Below are 17,110 nucleotides of genomic sequence, written 5' to 3'. Positions count from 1 at the left end.
CAATAAATATTTATTAAGTGGAAAAATGAATAATGCATGTATAGCTAAGTATTGATTATATTGACGGGAGGAAGTAAGGACATAACTAATTCAGAGACAGCAGATGTTTAGAGCCTGCAGCGGCCTGCAGCTCACATACTCGCACACACTCCCCTCGTGCTGCCTTCTGAAAGGGCGCTAAAGCACAGGATCTCACTCACGGCCTGGCCCTTGGGCTCTCCAAGATCTCTGAGGACTCCACACCATGCTTTTATCAATGAACACAGACAGATTTTAAAATTGAGAGCAACCTAAAATATGCATTAGTTCATTTAAATTAAGAATGAAAACTTTTTATGTGGACATAAATATTAGTTAATAAAGAATAACTCTCTAGTCATATGAAAATGACTATGAATCTTGCTTCAATGCGTTTACAAAACAGCTCCTAAATGCTGACACACTTACTCCACGGTGTGCTCCAAACCCCACATTTATTACCAGCATCACTGGTGTTACAGTGTCAACATTACCAGGAAGCAAATTCAATTCTGATTTCTGCCGAAAGCTCTTAACTCTGCAACCAACACCCATAGTTGTCCTGTTTGAAGTCATGAGCTCATTTAATTCATTTTAAAGTAAATGCCAGGTTTACATAACCACTGCTACTGGTTTTCTCATGTCAAAATTACATCCATCCAACAAGTGGCTAGTTTTTCGCAAGTATGTGCAGAGGGAAGGCATTGGGTCCTAGCACAGTGTCAGTGGGTTTATGCTAAGGTATGAGGGAAGGCACTAGGCTGTAGTATACTATAAGGCGGGTTTATGCTAAGGGGTGAGGGAAGATACTAGGCCTTAGTACAGTGTGGGTGGGTTTAAGCTAAGGGAAGACATTAGGCCTTAGTACGGTGTATTACGGTATGCTAAGGCCTGAGGGAAGGCATTGGCCCTCGTAGAGTGTGGGTGGGTTTACACTAAGGTTTTAGCCAACGATTTATTGTGACAGGGAATATGACAAAGTCTGATTCTAGGTCCCCCAAGGCCTGTAGACCACACTTGAAACAAGACAAAGCAATAATGAAACAAAAACAAACAAACAAAACTACCAAGTCCAAGAAGTGAGCATTCACCCAAAGGTGATGAGGGCAGGAGGGTCAGAGTCATCCTTGACTGTACAGCAATTCAAGGTCAACATGATACTGTCTCGAAACCACACACACACACACACACACACACACACACACACACACACACACACTCGTATCAGAATCACATTGTATAAAGATACTAAGTCTTCATGAGGACCAGTTTATGATCTAGTACTTCTTCAAGTAGTAGAGGATATGTCAGTGTGTCCCCCACCCTCGTGCTGGTCAGCCACAGTTTGTCTGTTGAGAGTCTGCACCAGTATCAGTCAGAGCTGGGACAGCTCTGTGCTGAATGTGACTATGGCTCTGAGCGGGGTGTGCTATCTGTTACAGAGGTGAGGACATGGGGGCCAGACGTACTCTTAACCTAACTCAGGACTAAATACCTCGGTGTGGGGTGGAGCTCTTATTTAATAGTGCATGCGTGTAAACACATACATGCTTACATGTGGAGGTCAGAGAACAACCTTCAGGCAGGTGGTCTCTCTGAGTTCAAGGGAAGCCTGGTCTTCAGAGAGAGTTCCAGGCCAACCATGGCTACACAGCAAAACCCTGTTTTCAAAAGAAAGAACTTGGTAATAGAAGGTAGTGCAAGACTGAGTAGCCCACAGATGTGGGTTCAAATCCTTAGACAAGTCACTTCTGAGATTTAAGTGTTTCTTCACTGCAAAGTGGAACACAGGACATGTCCTCAGTAACTCAGTGACATCGCTGATATTTACTGTAAACTACTCCTCACAACTTAGTAACAGGTCGAGTAACAACACTTCCTCAGGTGCTTCCCTACTGCCACCGAGCAAATGGCAAGAGCTGGCAGGTTGCAGTGTGTGGCAGACGGCAACTGTGCCAAGCAAGGCAGTCCACAGGGCATGGTGCTTCCTTCTGGCCAGTCAGGGGGTTTTAAATGCCTCCAATCAGAGTAACAAGTTTTACCCTCCACCCATGTAGATCGACTTGAGTCGCCACAGGCCCGACATGGTAGGCATCTTCTAACAAGGCCGATTTCCCTGCTTCTACTAACTGCCAGGTGACGCTACCTGCAGGTGGTGTTGACCCGACGCAGTGTTTACAGGTGTCAAGTCACTTCTCATGGTAGCCCCAGCGGGACTTGGCAATTTTGTGAATGGTGCTCAGGACACATCTAGGCCTCTTTAGTTTCCTGTCTCCAGCCATTCTCTTGGGTCTTCTAAGGGAGCCACCTCTCACTGTTTGCTCCGCCTGTCTGGGGGCTCTTGATTCAGGATGTACATACACTGGATAGATAATCAATTTAATTCTCTTTACCTTTCTGTTTTTTCCCACTTCAGTTAACATGTTTGTTTTGGAAAGTGTATTCCTGGTAAAGTCCATGAAATATGTACAATACCGTGAGAAAATGCTTTATTAAGAACTTAATTTAGAGAGATGGCTCAGTGGTTAAGAGCACTGACTGCCCTTCCAGAGGTCCTGAGTTCATTTCCCAGCAACCACATGGTGGATCACAACCATCTGTAATGGGATCCAATGCCCTCTTCTGGTGTGTCTGAAGACAGCTACAGTGTATTTATATAAATAAAATAACTAAATATTGAAGAAGAAGAAGAAGAAGAAGAAGAAGAAGAAGAAGAAGAAGAAGAAGAAGAAGAAGAAGAAGAAGAAGAGGAGGAGGAGGAGGAGGAGGAGGAGGAGGAGGAGGAGGAGGAGGAGGAGGAGGAGGAAGAGGAGCAGGAGGAAGAAGAGGAAGAGGAAGAGGAGGAGGAAGAGGAAGAGGAGCAGGAGGAAGAAGAGGAAGAGGAGGGAGAAGAAGAAGAAGAACAACAACAACAACAACAACTTCTTAGTTTGTAGCTGAATGGTGGTGACCCATGCCCTTAATCCCAGCACGTAGGAGAGGCAAGTGGATCTCTATGACTTTGAGGCCAGCCTGGTCTAAAGAGTGAGTTCGAGGACAGTCAAGGCTACACAGAGAAACTCTGCCTCAAAAAACAAAAAACAAAAACAAACCTAGTCTGTTTCATGTCAAATAACATATTAAAACATTGATGGGGAGGGAGGGAGAGGGAGGAGGGGGGAGGGGCAAGGGGAAGAGAAAATGAATGAGAACGAGCATGGACAAGGCCTAGCTGATCCTTTGTTTGTACGAATGCTGGTCCATGAGCTGAACACACTGACGTCTACACCCACGGCTGCAACAATGCCCACGTGACTAATCATAACTCACTGTAGGTCTCCATACCGCCTCACACCAAGTGTGACAAGCTGTCGTCAGAGAGGATTTTTAAAGGCCTTTTCAAATCTATAATTTTATGACACAATACAATTTTTACCAAATATAATATTTCACCCAAAATATACTGGATCTGTCAAGGGCACTTAGATTAAGGCTTCCAAGGTTAAACACCAACAGTGAGCTTGAAATTGAGTAGGCCCCATGTGGGAATCAAGGAACTAATGTGGCCACTCAGTTTCCCATACATATAAATCCAACGGACAAGCAGGTGACAGAGACTCTGGAGCAGTACCAACCAAATGACTACTCTCGACAGTAATGGCAGCCAGAGGGCCACTGTTTCCTTGAGTGGCTCCCCAAGGAACCCACGGTATAGAAGACATGACAAGTTGCCCATAAAATATTGACAACCTTTTCTACTAGCATCAGAAATGCACAGTGAAGCAAAGATTTCTGGGAAATATCGCCTAAAAGCAGAGACATGAGCAGCCTTCTGTCGTGAATGGCCTTGTCATGGATGCTTATCTCTCCCTGTGGCAGTGGGCAGTTCGCTGTCACACAAAGCAAGGGTGCCTCCCTCACAAGTCAAGTTAGGTGTTTTGCTTGAAGCCTATGTTAAAAGATGATGGAGAGACCCAGCTGAGCGCAAGCAAGAGGCCATGGCCGTGTCACTTCTCCTCCTTCCTGACGGGCTGCCTTGACTTCCCCAGGACAGACTCTAAGCTGGAACTGAGGGAAAGGCTCCCGACTGACTCCTAGGCTGCTTCTTGTCAGGGTGTCCTTGTCCCAGCAACAAAAGTGAAGCAGGGCTGTCATTTCTTCATGGAGTCTCACACTCTGGGTTCCAGTCCTGGAATACAGAACCCTGCACGTGCTGTTGTTACCCACCTTCTATAAGCTGCGCCAGGGGCACAGAGAGCAAGACGGTGTGAGGACACTCCCTCCTTTAGTGATAACCAATCACACGGCTTTGTCCTGGACCCAGAAGTCTTAAGACGCTGAAAAGAAGGTCATCTTTTTGGTTTCAAAGTGGAGTAAAAATAAAATCCCGGGTCCTTATAGTAGGAGACAGGTCGGGTGCTTGATAACCATGGCTAAGGGGAGGCAGTACAGACCATGCTGTCAAGTGTCCCCACGCACCCCTACCGTGCAATGTCACAGTCTACGGAGCTCTAAGTACAGTATTTTAATAGTTCATTTCTCATGTGGCAAGGTTGTCCACAAAGGTCTCTACTTACAAGAAAGTAAATTCAGGAAAAAACGTACACTGTCCTGCTTTAAAAGCAGACATTCTGGTTGTGCCAGCAGTCTAAACTGGTATAATTTAAATCAATTATGACGTTTTCGAGTGTCCCATCAAGCCTGCCAGGACACTGCTGTATGATAGAGCAACTCTCTACCCAGTCACACAGTTCAATTAAAAGCTTAGAAATTCCCAACTGGGAACTGTAAATGCTCCTAATGTAACTTCTTAAGAAAAGACTAAACTGAAGGGCAAACCGTGCCAGTTTCCCGAAAAACTTCTCTGCCTTCAAAGTAGTACTGCCACAGGAAGCCAGGTTTCTAGGACAAACATTTCTCCTTCCTTCCTTGGCTAATGCTCTGCCAAGATCAAACGAGGATCAGCACAGACCACAGCACGGCAGAATGTGGAGTCTGTGCCCAGGCACTGGGGAAGAACAAGTTAATTCTCTATTGAAACATGAGATCGCATGCACTGTTGGAATTTGGTAAATGCCGCACTCTCACAACGGCTAGTACTTAAGAGTCCCTCACAGGAGGTCACTGAGATCTACCCACTAAAATAAACCGTTATTGTCACAAACCTCTACCTCCATCCAATGACATCTCCCTTTTCATCATTTCTGGAAATACTGGCTATCGGAAGATACTGGGGCACCTGGGAGGCTGAAACAGGATGAACTTAGGTTCAAGTTCCCCAGGCCATACAGTAAGTTCAAGGGTAGCCTGTGGTACAAAGTGAGATCCAATCTTAAAATGACCAACAGGAAATGGATCTCTTGCAAAGGTCCCTGATGCCAAAAGGGTACAAGGAAAGAGCCCTTGCCTACAGCTAGCTGAGAGCAAAGCCCTTTCACCAGGCACCCTGGACAAGACCTCTGAGACATGTCCGACCTATGGCCCAGGGGCCACATGCAGCTGAGAGTAGCCCAGCACAAAACTGTTGACTACACATCTGTCAAGAGTGAACGCCATGCATGGCAGTGTCACACTGCAATGTCAGAAGGTTAGACATGCCTGGGAGACACGAGAAAGTGACTCTCACTAATTCCCAACTGTTTTTTCAATTGTCCATACTCTAAAGGCGAAGGATCCCACACAGCAGTTTAACTGCACGCTGCTGCCGTAGGTCTCTGACTGCATGCAAGCTCTGTCTCAGGTTTCAGAGGCTGGCTGCCTCCCTTGCCTGTTTCAAGCACTTCGACCTGCTCCAATTACTGCTCTATCCCACGGCCACACAGCCAACGGCCACATGGCCGACAACCACTTCCCTCAGACAGAAAGCTGCTCGAACAGAAGGGGAACTAGAAACAGCACCAATCCCTTCTTGGGGGTCTACAGGGCCACTAACAGCAAGATAAACACTTCTATCCACATCTTGCTTTGCTACTGCTTCTTCATCTGAAAGCTCTGGGGCCAGGCCCAGCTTTACTCTATACACAAACATTAATCATCCAAGCAGAATCGGCCTGAGGGGCAGCGTTCCTCCCTAGCTCCTACCTCTTTAGGGTGAAGATGGGGAGAAAGGGTAACCAAGATATCGTTTGTTGTTGTTGTTTCTTTGTGTGTAGCTCTGGCTGTCCTGGAACTCGCTCTGTAGACCAGGCTGGCCTCGAATTCCTAGAGATTTGCCTGCCTCTGCCTCCTGAGTGCTGGGGTTAAAGGTGCTGGGCCACCATGCCCAGCTTAACTAAGGCACTCTTATTGTCGGTTTTTACAACAATCTCCTCCAGACCTAATGAGGGCCCGAAGGTCTACTCATTGTGCTAAACTTGCAAGTCAGTTTGGATTTCCAAACAGCAGAGCATCACAGGTGTACCTGTTCCTAGTGAGAGCATCCTCAACCAGGGGGACCTCATGGGAAATGGACTGTCCCCTCAAGTGATGAGCCGCCTGCAGAATTCACAACTGAGAAAAAGATCAAGCAGATGACACTTAGGCAAGACTGTTTAATGACTGCAGACTTCACCCTGTCCCAACACCTCCTCCATCAAAACATAAGACCCTTGGCAGTATCCCGAAGGTAGGCGGCCATGCTCACTCTCTTCCCAGAAGGCCATTTTCATTACCCGTACCTGCCTTGCTTTGGTTTTCACTTTTACTTTTGCTTGCTTTGAGGGGCTGGGAGAGTGCAAAGACCTGACAATATGGCAGCCGCTGGAGTCAGACACCTGCCTAGGATTCCGGCTCTAAAGGTCACTATTGTCACAGCATCTTATGGTTGGGGGACACGCTGCAGAGAGAAGCTAAATATCTTTTCCAAGATAGCACAGCCAGTAAGTTTTGGAGCTGATCTCCCAACCCTTGGAGGATGGCTCCAGTGTGGGTGCTACACTCCGCTGCACTGTCTGACAGCACAGTGAGGAGAGATCTTGATTATAAACAAATCAGTAAGTGTTTCCCACCTAAGAGCATACAGCAGGTGACTTCCTGGAGCAATGGTGAAGACAGAAGGAAGAACAAAGCGGGATGAGACGCTGAAGGGGAGGAAATGCCTGGTAATCCACGGGTATAGAAGCAGAAGCAGGAACTGGTGGGCGCCAGACACAAAGGAAACTTTTGTCTGTTTATTTTTAGTTTTGGTTGGTTGGGTTTTGGTTTTCTAGGACAAGGTCTCTCTACATATCCTTGTCTGTCCTGGGCACCTGTAGTCCAGGCTGGCCTTGAACTCACAGAGATCTACCTACCTCTGTCTCTTGAGTACTAGGATCGAATGGGTGCAGTACCATACCAGGAAAGGAAAATCTTAAAGTCAGGAAATAAGTATCTAGAATCCATGCAGTCTCTTTTGTTTTTCCATGTCGTGCCTTACACATAACCTACTCCTATACAAACCAATCACTTGTCTCAAATGATGAGTTCCTCTCAGACATTCTAAAGAATTTATAAAGTTAATCAAAACATAGATCACATTTGCTTGTGATTTCTCTAGGGTATTAAGAGTTTGTGTGTGGGGGGGTGTACTATTATTAAATATGAACAACTTAGGCACCACAAGAAATTTTTCCTTATGTTTGTGTCCCACTAAGAGACTTTGTTTCATTAAATCCTCTCATAACCACACGTGGCTCCTGCTTCTTGTTGAAGGTTCCGAGTGTTACAGCTGACATATATAAAGGTGTATAGACTCTTCCTAAGAGAATTTAGAACATAGTCACAGAGTTTCACTTCACCGAGCACAGGTGAAGCCAGAGCAGGATGGCTCCCCAACTCCCCAGGTTCTGCCAGCTATGGCTCCACATTCCTTCCCATGCTCTGTGGTCTAATCCTGGATACAAACATTTTGTAGAAAAGGAGCCTTCTCAAGTACAGAACGCTGCTCTCCATATAAAATTCAAGACAATTATTTTCCTAGAGAATAAATCTTGGTTTCCAGACCCAGACTTCAGTGTGCAGACAAAACATTTGAAGATGGTGCTGAGAGATCTGTCCAGAGCAGCCATTCAAATATAGAGCTCAGACAGGAAGCACCAGCAGCAAGCACCTGGGAACCAGCTACGACTTACCTGTTCAATGTGATCTGCAGAATATATCACTGAATGAATGTCACTCTATAAATCCATAGTCTTTGTCTAAATCCCATTTGCAACTCATTCATTCACTGTTATGTCATTTAAAAAACAGACCTTTCTCTCTCTTCCTTCCGTGAAACTGTATGTCTAACATTCAAGGCCCTCCCTAAGTCCCCCATTCATTTTACTTCTTGCTTTTAACCCCTGTATATGTCCGCAGCCCCCTGTATTGACCACAGCCCCCTGTATAGGTCCATAGCACCCTGTATAGTCCACAGCCCCCTGTATTGACCACAGCCCCCTATATATGTCCACAGTCCCCAGTATAGTCCACAGACCTCTGCATAGGTCCACAGCATGCCAACTGAACCAACTGTGTACAATGATCTAGTTTTTATTTTCTCTGGTATCTATTCACTGTGCTGGACTGTATAAGGACATTTTCATACAAGTCTGTATTGTTTGTTGAACAATTCTCTCTCCTATCATTTACCTCATCACTTACCTGTCTTCTTTCTCTCCTGGGACTGCAGACTCTCACATGGATCCCTTCTCATTGTGACCTCACCCTGGTGGCTGCATTTCCCTGGGCTGCAATATCTAACAGGACTGCCTCATATCTTCATCCAATATCTTCTCACCACCTCTCCCTACTCTAAGAATTCTGCTTTATTACATTACAGCATTCTTATCTATGTAAGCTCTTTATCCCTTATATATACAAGGACAGAACCTTCCGTCTGCGCTGACTTATGTTATTTGAGAGCCAGGTCCTTATCACTAGTTCTGATATACCTTACGTTACTAAACCTAATTCCCCATTCACAGAATGCTAAATGAAATCTAGTACGTAAAGTAAGCACCATTCATCAGTATCGAAACACTCCCACATCACATCCAAACTATGCTCCTTATCTTGGTTTGTTTTCTATTTCGGGGACTACAAAAAACTGGGCATATTGCCTTCCTGGTGATTTTTTTTTTCTCTCACATCTAGGAAATTTTGTTTAACCAACTAAAACATATTACCAGAACTTAAGTTATGAACTAATTCATTTGGAATTTGCATGTGGAACAGGCCTTTGAAAATATTCATTATAAGAAAACCAATCTGAAGCCAGTGCAAAACTCTGTGTATGCAGACAGCAAAGGATCACAAAGCAGCAGAAGCCATCACAGTCGCAATGCTGAAATAAGCCCAGGGACACACATTCACTCTCGGAAGCTAAAGGCGCCTCAGGATAGCAGGAAGTGTCAGGGTATGAGGACGCTGCTGTATTTGTGGTAAGAAATAAAGCTCTTGTCGGTACAAAGTAGGCTAATTTGACAATCTCCTATTACTTCCCACCTTAAGGAAGTAACATATACAAAGACTAGGCGAGGATTCTATTGTGAGTCAATGTAAAATGGTCTCTACTAAGTTCTCAAGACAGATAAAGACAGTTAATTCTGAGTGGTTACCAAAACTGAGGCCAGGTCAGCATACCTAATAACACTGACAAGATAGATGGCCTTAGAGGAAAAGCTACTGTGACCATTCTCCTAAAAGACCCAGCCTTAGAGCAACTCCCAGTGACTCGGGCTGCATCTATAGACCACTGCACTGCTCAGCTCTCACCAGAGAAGCTGCTCCTTGCTGTAGATAGCAGTCAGCCCAGAGACCCACAACTGATCAATGTGTAGAGGCTTTGGAGGACTCTGCCCTAAGTGAATGTCTGTATCACACACACACACACACACGCACACGCACACGCACACGCACACGCAGCTCAGGAATCTGACAGAAGAGGGGGCAGAAGGATTTTAAGATTCAGAGGTGAATGACTTAAAAAAAATTTCTTCTGGATACATCCAGGCAGATGCATGTATAAATTCAAGATGATTATGAAAACATGCAAGACCCATACAAGCTCAAGCTAGATAAAATCCCAGCACAGAAGGAATAAAGGTAGCCATGACGTCCCCAAAACCCTGTCCCATGGGGAACTCTGGCATGTGACCGCTGCCGGGAGAGGTAAAGCCACTCTTCTGTAACAGTGTGATGGCTGGTGTATCGACCACATTCCAAGGCAGGCCCCACATCCAGGCGTCACTGACCAGCACACACTGCACTCAAGGAGGTGTTTACAAAGGGAGGGAAGAACATGAAGTTGACTGCTGGGTAGAGCGGTAGGGGATGAACTGGCAAGAGCTGGGGGAGAGATTAAGATGGTCAAAATACACTGTATGAGTATCTGGAGGAATGAATAAGAAATATTATTAAAAAGCAGAAGCCCAGGTCAGCAAACCGACAATGGGTGGAGTGTGAGACTGGCACTTAAAAGGCATATGGAATTGGGATCGGCATCAGTGGGAAACACCAATCTGATTGCCGCTGGGCATGATGGGACGGGCCTGCAATCTCAGGACTCCGGGAGCTGAGTGAGAAGAAGATCAAGGCCAGTGTGCAATCACCGTGAAACCCTATGTCAAAAAAACCCGAAGACAGCAGTGGAACCAATGCATGAGCTGAGCAAAGCCTGAGGTCCAATCACCAACGTCAGAGAAGAAAAAGTCTGCATTGTCCTAAGAATAAAAAAATAAAGAAGAAAACTACAGCTTCCCTGATACACGCTTTACTCGAAAGCCGCTAAGACAACGTTGAGCTACCTATAGGAGAATAACAGTACCCATATGTATGAGAAAAGCCTGCAGGTGAGAGTTGTGATTGGAGAATTAATTGTCCTACCTTTGAAAATCCTGCGGCCAACTGCATGGCAGGCTAAACCACAGCTCCTCAGGAAATGTTAGTATGATACTATACTTGGCCAAAGGGAGCAAGCAGTTATGGTTCTGTGAGGGCATTGAGACTGGAAGGGGATTGTGGAGTATGAGGTAGTTCCTAGGCACCATCAGAGAGGAAGAGAGTACTACAAAAAGGAGTATGGAGTGACGAGATCCGGCAGGGACCGAGACCACAAGCAAGGGACAAGGTGCTCCTCGCAGCTGGGAAGCAGACTCTCCCACTGAGCCTCGGGGAGCATGCACCTCTACGGGGCTGTGAGTTTAGCCTACAAAACTGCAATAGAACTAACTTATGTCAAGAGTAGGACTAACAGCTGCAGCAGAGAAGATCACAGCGAAGCTGAACAACCAGGGAGGCATCCCTGGTCAGAGCGGGTGGTTCAGTGGTGCCGCACTTGCACAAAGTGTACAGCACATGTATGAAAAGAAAAGTGAACGTCCTCAAAGATAAGATGAACACAGAAAACTATGAGGCTGGAGCGTGGTGCTGTATGGAGTATTTAGCACAGTGGTTAAGGTTTCGTTTGAGTTCCTAACAAAGCACGTACACCCCTGGAAAGCTGATGCACAACCTGAGACCTAACGGTCTAGTTCATAAAAGGAGCAAACGTAAACGCCATCGATGCCTGATCGACAAGACGGTGCCTGATCGACAAGACGGTGCCTGATCGACAAGACGGTGCCTGATCGACAAGATTGGCTCCAAAGCTTAGACGGAAGCTCCTGCTCCTCCCCAGAATGAAGCCAAAGCGAAGGCCTTGAAAACTAAGAAGGCAGAGCTGAAAGGCGTCCACAGCCACAAAAAGAAGATCTGAAGGCCACCCACCTTCCGGCAGCCCAAGACCCTGTGGCTCCGGAGGCAGCCAAAATATCCTGGAAAGAGTGCACCCAGGAGTAACAAGCTCGGCCACCATGCGGTCATCGCATTCCCACTGACCACCGAGTCAGCCATGAAGAAGACAGGACAACAACACGCTTGTGTACACTGTGGTTGTCAAGGCTGACAAGCACCGGATCAAACAGGTCGTGAAGAAACTCTGACACTGATGTGGCAAAGTCAGTACCCTGATACGGCCTGACAGAGAGTAGAAGGCGTATGTTCTCTTGGCTCCTGACTGGGACGCTCTAGATGTTGCCAACAAGACCGGGATCATCTGAAGTGAGTCCAGGTGGCTAATCTAAATATACACTTTTTTCCACCTTAAAATGAATGAATGAATGAATGAATGAATGAATGAATGTATGTCATCAACTGTGACCAACAAGTATGTAGGAAACAAAACAGAACAGGGTTTTCTCAACCACATGGAAGGCAGTGGGAAACTGAGGAAAATCTGCCGGGTTTGCACATGTTTCAAAAGGACACTGACATAGCACCCATCTTAACAGCCACCGCGAAGGCAGAGCGCGGTGTCTCCTTCCGTCTGTGTTTACCTGATGATCCTCTGGGCAGCATACTGGTGGAGGGAGCGAAACTGTGCTGACATGTTTGCTAACGCCGCCAGGCAATTGGTGTGCAGGTACTTGTCCTGTGGGGGAGAGCAAGATTAAAACACACAGCACATCTTCTCCACACTTCAAAGCAATACACACCCAACCGTTCTAATGCTAGAGAGTGCCCAGGAGGATCTCTAGTCTCTAGCTACCAGTCTACAAGGCCTAAGAAGTCAAATTGTTTCCAAATGAATTTGGACAGGCAATCCGCCCATGCAGGTGATCATTCCCAAAGAGTGAGGCGGAAGCCATCTACAGCAGGCGCAGCAATGCTTCTACAGTGTCCTTACAGTTCTAGACCCTCCCACCACATACACAGCAATGGAGTGCATGCTGCCGTCTTTCTAAAACACAAGCACCTCTCCCTTCTGAAAACCGCCTCATATGAAAAACAATCTCAGATGAAAAAACAAAGCAAAACAAAACAAAAAGCATTGGGACATATATCTACAGGAACCCCACAGACAGAAACACCTAAAAACATTAAGTAAACAACCCCTTAACTCTGAGTTCTGCACATTGCTGTCCTTGGTAACACATTTCCATTGGCTAAGTCTAAAATTCTACAGACTTCAGCAGAATTGCTTGCCTTCTTTTTTTCCCAACTTTTCAAAGCGTTTGCTCTCTTGAACTTTGGGGAAGGGGTTTGTTTTTCTTTGAGGACAGACTCTCATGTTGTTCAGACTGGTCTCAGATCTGCTATATATATGCTAGGCATGATGGCACAAGCCTTTAGTCCCAGCACTGGGGAAGCAGAGGCAGTTGGATCTGAGTCAGGGCCAGCTTGGCCTACAGAGCCAGTCACAGGCCAGCCAGAGCTACATTGTAAGATCCTGCCACAACCAAACCAAACGGAACTGTTCTACAGCTGAGGACGGCCTTGCCTCCCATGATGACCCAGTTTACGGGGTGGTGTGGCTAGAGGCCACGCTCTGGGCATGCCAGCTGGCACTGCCAGTTGAGCAACAGCCTCGGCCCCTATACCTTCTTCCTGATCTAAACCTGCACTTTCTCTTGTTCGCACCTCTAGATATTTTGTTGTTACTTTAAAAGAGCAAACCAGAGTGAGTCCTCAGTCCGGCAAGCACATGCAGCAGCTCCGATCTCAGTGCTTGCTTTCCATTTCATACAAAGTATATCACATCGAACAACCATTAAGTATTAAGATAGACATTGTAATAAACCATATAATATGCTAAGTGCTGATCCAGACTTTCGAGAACATTCTATGAGATTAGATTTGAAATTTTCTGGCACATGTCATAATCACATTCCGTGAGATAAAGCTTTACGACATGGTCGTAACTACACAGAGGCAGAGAAACAGTTATGGGATACTTACTCTAGTCCTGGTCATATTGTACTGGATGGTTCTTATTACCACCAGAATTAGGAGGCTCCCCAGGGAAATTTCAGTTAAGACTCTTTCTGAATACCAAGTAATGTTTTTTAATATCTGTAATAAAGAAGAAAAGTTTGAGTAAAAAACGACTCCCTTAGGGAAAGGGTGTGTCTACCATTTTCTCTAAGTTCATTTTGCTCTGAAGTTAAGTTAGGCAGTAAAAAGGTGAGCTGAGAGCTTCATTTCTCCTAAGCAAATGGCGCAAATCAGTTTACTTCTCTTTTCTTAAATAGATGAAGGAGACTAGGTCTAGAAATCAAGAAACTTTCCCTACAGAGGTAAAAAGCTCTGCAAACAACCAGGAGAGGCAGAAGCACAGTGAGTCTAGCATGTCAACAAGAGACAGCCAAGCCCTGCTGCTGCTCAGAGTTGCCGGCAAGCACCAAGGTAATAAAGGCTTAGAAAAGTAGACGAACTCCTGAGGAGACAGCTAACAAAACTCAAAGACTAGCCAAACAGTATATGAATACATGCTACACATGAATACATCATGACCAACCATGGTGCCATCCCAGGCATGGGAAGACGGCTTTGGTATTCATGAAGAGATTCACTGGTATATTTCACTATATTAACAGATTGCAATGCAAAAAAAAGCACAAGATCAAAAGTATATACAGAATTCTTCCAACCCACTAATAATATATATAAGCCAGCTTTTGCAGAGTATGAGACATGGGTATTTACATATCTCATAAAGATATCAAAATAGACATTGGAGAAAAGATGGCTTCTTCAATAAATGGGGCTATGAAAACTGGGTATCCATATGTAGAAAAATAAAACTAGATCCCAACTTTTCACCCTGAACAAAAGTCAGGTCCAAACAGATTAGATGTAAAACTCTTAAAACAGACAGAGGGAAAAACTTCAAGAATAGGCGAGAACCCCCTGAAGAGGAAATAATCACAGCTACAAAGGTCGCCATCTCAGGAGGCTAAAACCTTCAGTGTAGGAAAGTCAACAGTCTAGTGAAGAGACAGCCTGCAGGAGAGAAAGTCTTTGCTATCAAGACACCTCACAGAAGACCGATTCTGAGAACCTATGAAGAACTCAAACTACCAACTGCCAAGGAATCGAACAGCACAATCAGTAAATGGACTGATGGCATGGATAGATAGAAATTCTAAGAAAATCTAAAACACACACAAAATGTCCAGCCTCACTGGCCATCAGAGAAATGCAACCCAAAACAACAGAGAGACCACGCCTTGTCCCGGTCAGAATGGCAGCATTTACAACACAGTAACAAGAGCTGAAGCTGTGCAAAGGGAGCATGGGGCAGAGGAGACGGCTCAGTGGGTACAGGTGTCTGTCATGGACGCCCAACCCCTCCTCCAAGTTCACCCACACTTTTTTTGGGAAGAAGAGACCTCCCAAACACTTCTCATGGGAATGTTAACTAAGCCCACCTACTAGGGAAATCAATATGGCAATTCCCCCAAAACCTAAAACTGAGTGTGACATGTGGCTGTTTCAGTCATATACCCCTTTGGGTATTTACCCAAAGGACTCCAACATGTCATAAAGATACTTGCCTATCAGGCTCACAGCAGCACTGTGCACAGGTGCTAAGTCAATGACCTGACCTAAATGTCCATCAGAAACATGAGTAAAGAAAATGCAGATTTCCTTTTGGCCACTAGGAGCAAAGGTAATGAGGTGTGCTGATACACACCTTTGAGTCCCCAAGACTAGGGAGGCAGCGCTGGAAGACCAGCCTTAGCAACACAGATAGATCAATACCAACTTGGGTTATATGAGTGCCCGTCCCAAAATAACATTAAAAACAACAAAATGACGTCGTCTTAGGAAAGTGGGTATGACTGAAGATGACTGTATTAAGTGAAGTAAGTCTCAGACAAACAGCATGTCTTCAAAAACACAATCGTGTCCCTACATAGGACATTTCAGCGGCAGTAAAACTGTCCTAGGGGAACAGAGAGGGAAATGCCCGGGATACACTGTGTTGTCATCAGAAAGGATCCCTATGTAACCCAGCACGGTGTACAAGGAACACATGCTAATGAGAGTGAGCGATGTGTGAAAAGAACCACGCGCCTAGTAGTACCAAGAGCGCATCTTAGTAATAGACACTGAGCGCATCTGATGGGATGGTAGCTAACAGTTGCTCAGAAGAGAATGAGGGGAAAGAACACCATGTTGGTTTATGAACCAGAAGAAAACACCATTTCTGTTCCGAGTCCTCCCAGAAACTGTAGCGGGAGGAGAGCGGGTGGAGAAGGCCCTCTGCTCTGTCCCTGTCATCAGCCATGGCCACTTACCACCTCATGAATGGACCGATTGAAGCCGTCGTCTTCCGTAAGGATCAACAGGATTATAAGGGCCATGTAGACATGGTGCGAGTTTCTTTCCTCAACATGATATAGAATCTCCAGAATTGGTAAAACCTAGGAAATAAATTGTTATACCATTTCAGTACCTCGAGACCTTACACTGTTATTATACAGGCTTTGCATTAAGGCCATATAGTTTCCATAAATAAAAAGGACAGACACTACCTGGCTGCACATACTCACTGCACATAGCTAAGGTCCCAGGCCACCACTAACTCTGCAAAGGTCCTGCTAAAGAAAACTTAGTTTCCAGCAACCACTTAGACCCAGTTTGGAGATTTTAAGAGGTCGCATCAACTCCCTCTAATTAAAAGAAGAAGAAAAGAATCGAGCTGCTCAGAAAGGCTTAGCTGCTAATAAATTTTAATGTGTTTTAATGTGTATGCTTCGTACCACTTGTGCTTTAATGGTAATAATCCAGAACTCTGCTTCATGTAAGTAACTAAGGGACTATTGTAGCCCACAGAGCATTTTCTCAGTGTGTGTCCTGAGACTTAGTCGCCAGTGACTCATGCCAAGCACCTCATCTTACGATCTGTTCCCAGATGCACACGTCCATTTCGAATCATTCCTTCCACACAGTTAACTTGTCCATCCTTCACTAACGAGAATAAACATCGCTAAGGGCATATGGGCAGACAGTTAATTTGCATGAAACTATCATACAGACTGTGCTGGCTAGTCTCATGTCAACTGGACACACTAGAGAGCTTTTAGAAGAGAAAGCCTTGGTTGAGAAAATTCCTTCCCCCTCCTCCACCCCGACAGGCCTGCAGGCAAGCCTGCGGTGCATTCTCTTGACTGATGATGGATGAAGAGGCTTGGCTGAGCGTGGGAAGTGCCAACCTCTCTGGCTGGTGCTCCCCAGTGTGTTAAGAAGGCAGGCTAAGAATGTTATGGAAAGAAGGCCAGTGAGTAGGTTCTTCCAAAACTTCTACCTTAGCTCCTGCCCCAAGTTCCTACCCTGACTTCCCTGGACAGTA

The 17,110-nt window shown here is 45.5% G+C and overlaps 1 protein-coding gene across 13 annotated transcripts in view; it reads right to left on the bottom strand.

Annotated features, from left to right (window-relative positions):
• Nucleotides 1-17,110, bottom strand: part of Dym (dymeclin) — a 296,172-nt gene that overhangs the window by 151,643 nt on the left and 127,419 nt on the right. For all 13 annotated transcript variants that reach the window (XM_063277161.1, XM_063277165.1, XM_063277162.1 and 10 more), the window contains 3 exons: nucleotides 16,056-16,181; nucleotides 13,711-13,824; nucleotides 12,309-12,403 (listed from right to left, as the gene is read on the bottom strand). In XM_063277161.1, coding sequence (XP_063133231.1) covers nucleotides 12,309-12,403; nucleotides 13,711-13,824; nucleotides 16,056-16,181 — 335 coding nt within the window. The remainder of the gene's footprint in view (nucleotides 1-12,308; nucleotides 12,404-13,710; nucleotides 13,825-16,055; nucleotides 16,182-17,110) is intronic.

The sequence above is a fragment of the Rattus norvegicus genome, chromosome 18 (assembly GCF_036323735.1).
Source record: "Rattus norvegicus strain BN/NHsdMcwi chromosome 18, GRCr8, whole genome shotgun sequence".
NCBI lineage: Eukaryota > Metazoa > Chordata > Mammalia > Rodentia > Muridae > Rattus > Rattus norvegicus.
Note: the sequence above shows the minus strand (reverse complement) of the source record. Positions and strands in the feature narration are given on the sequence as shown.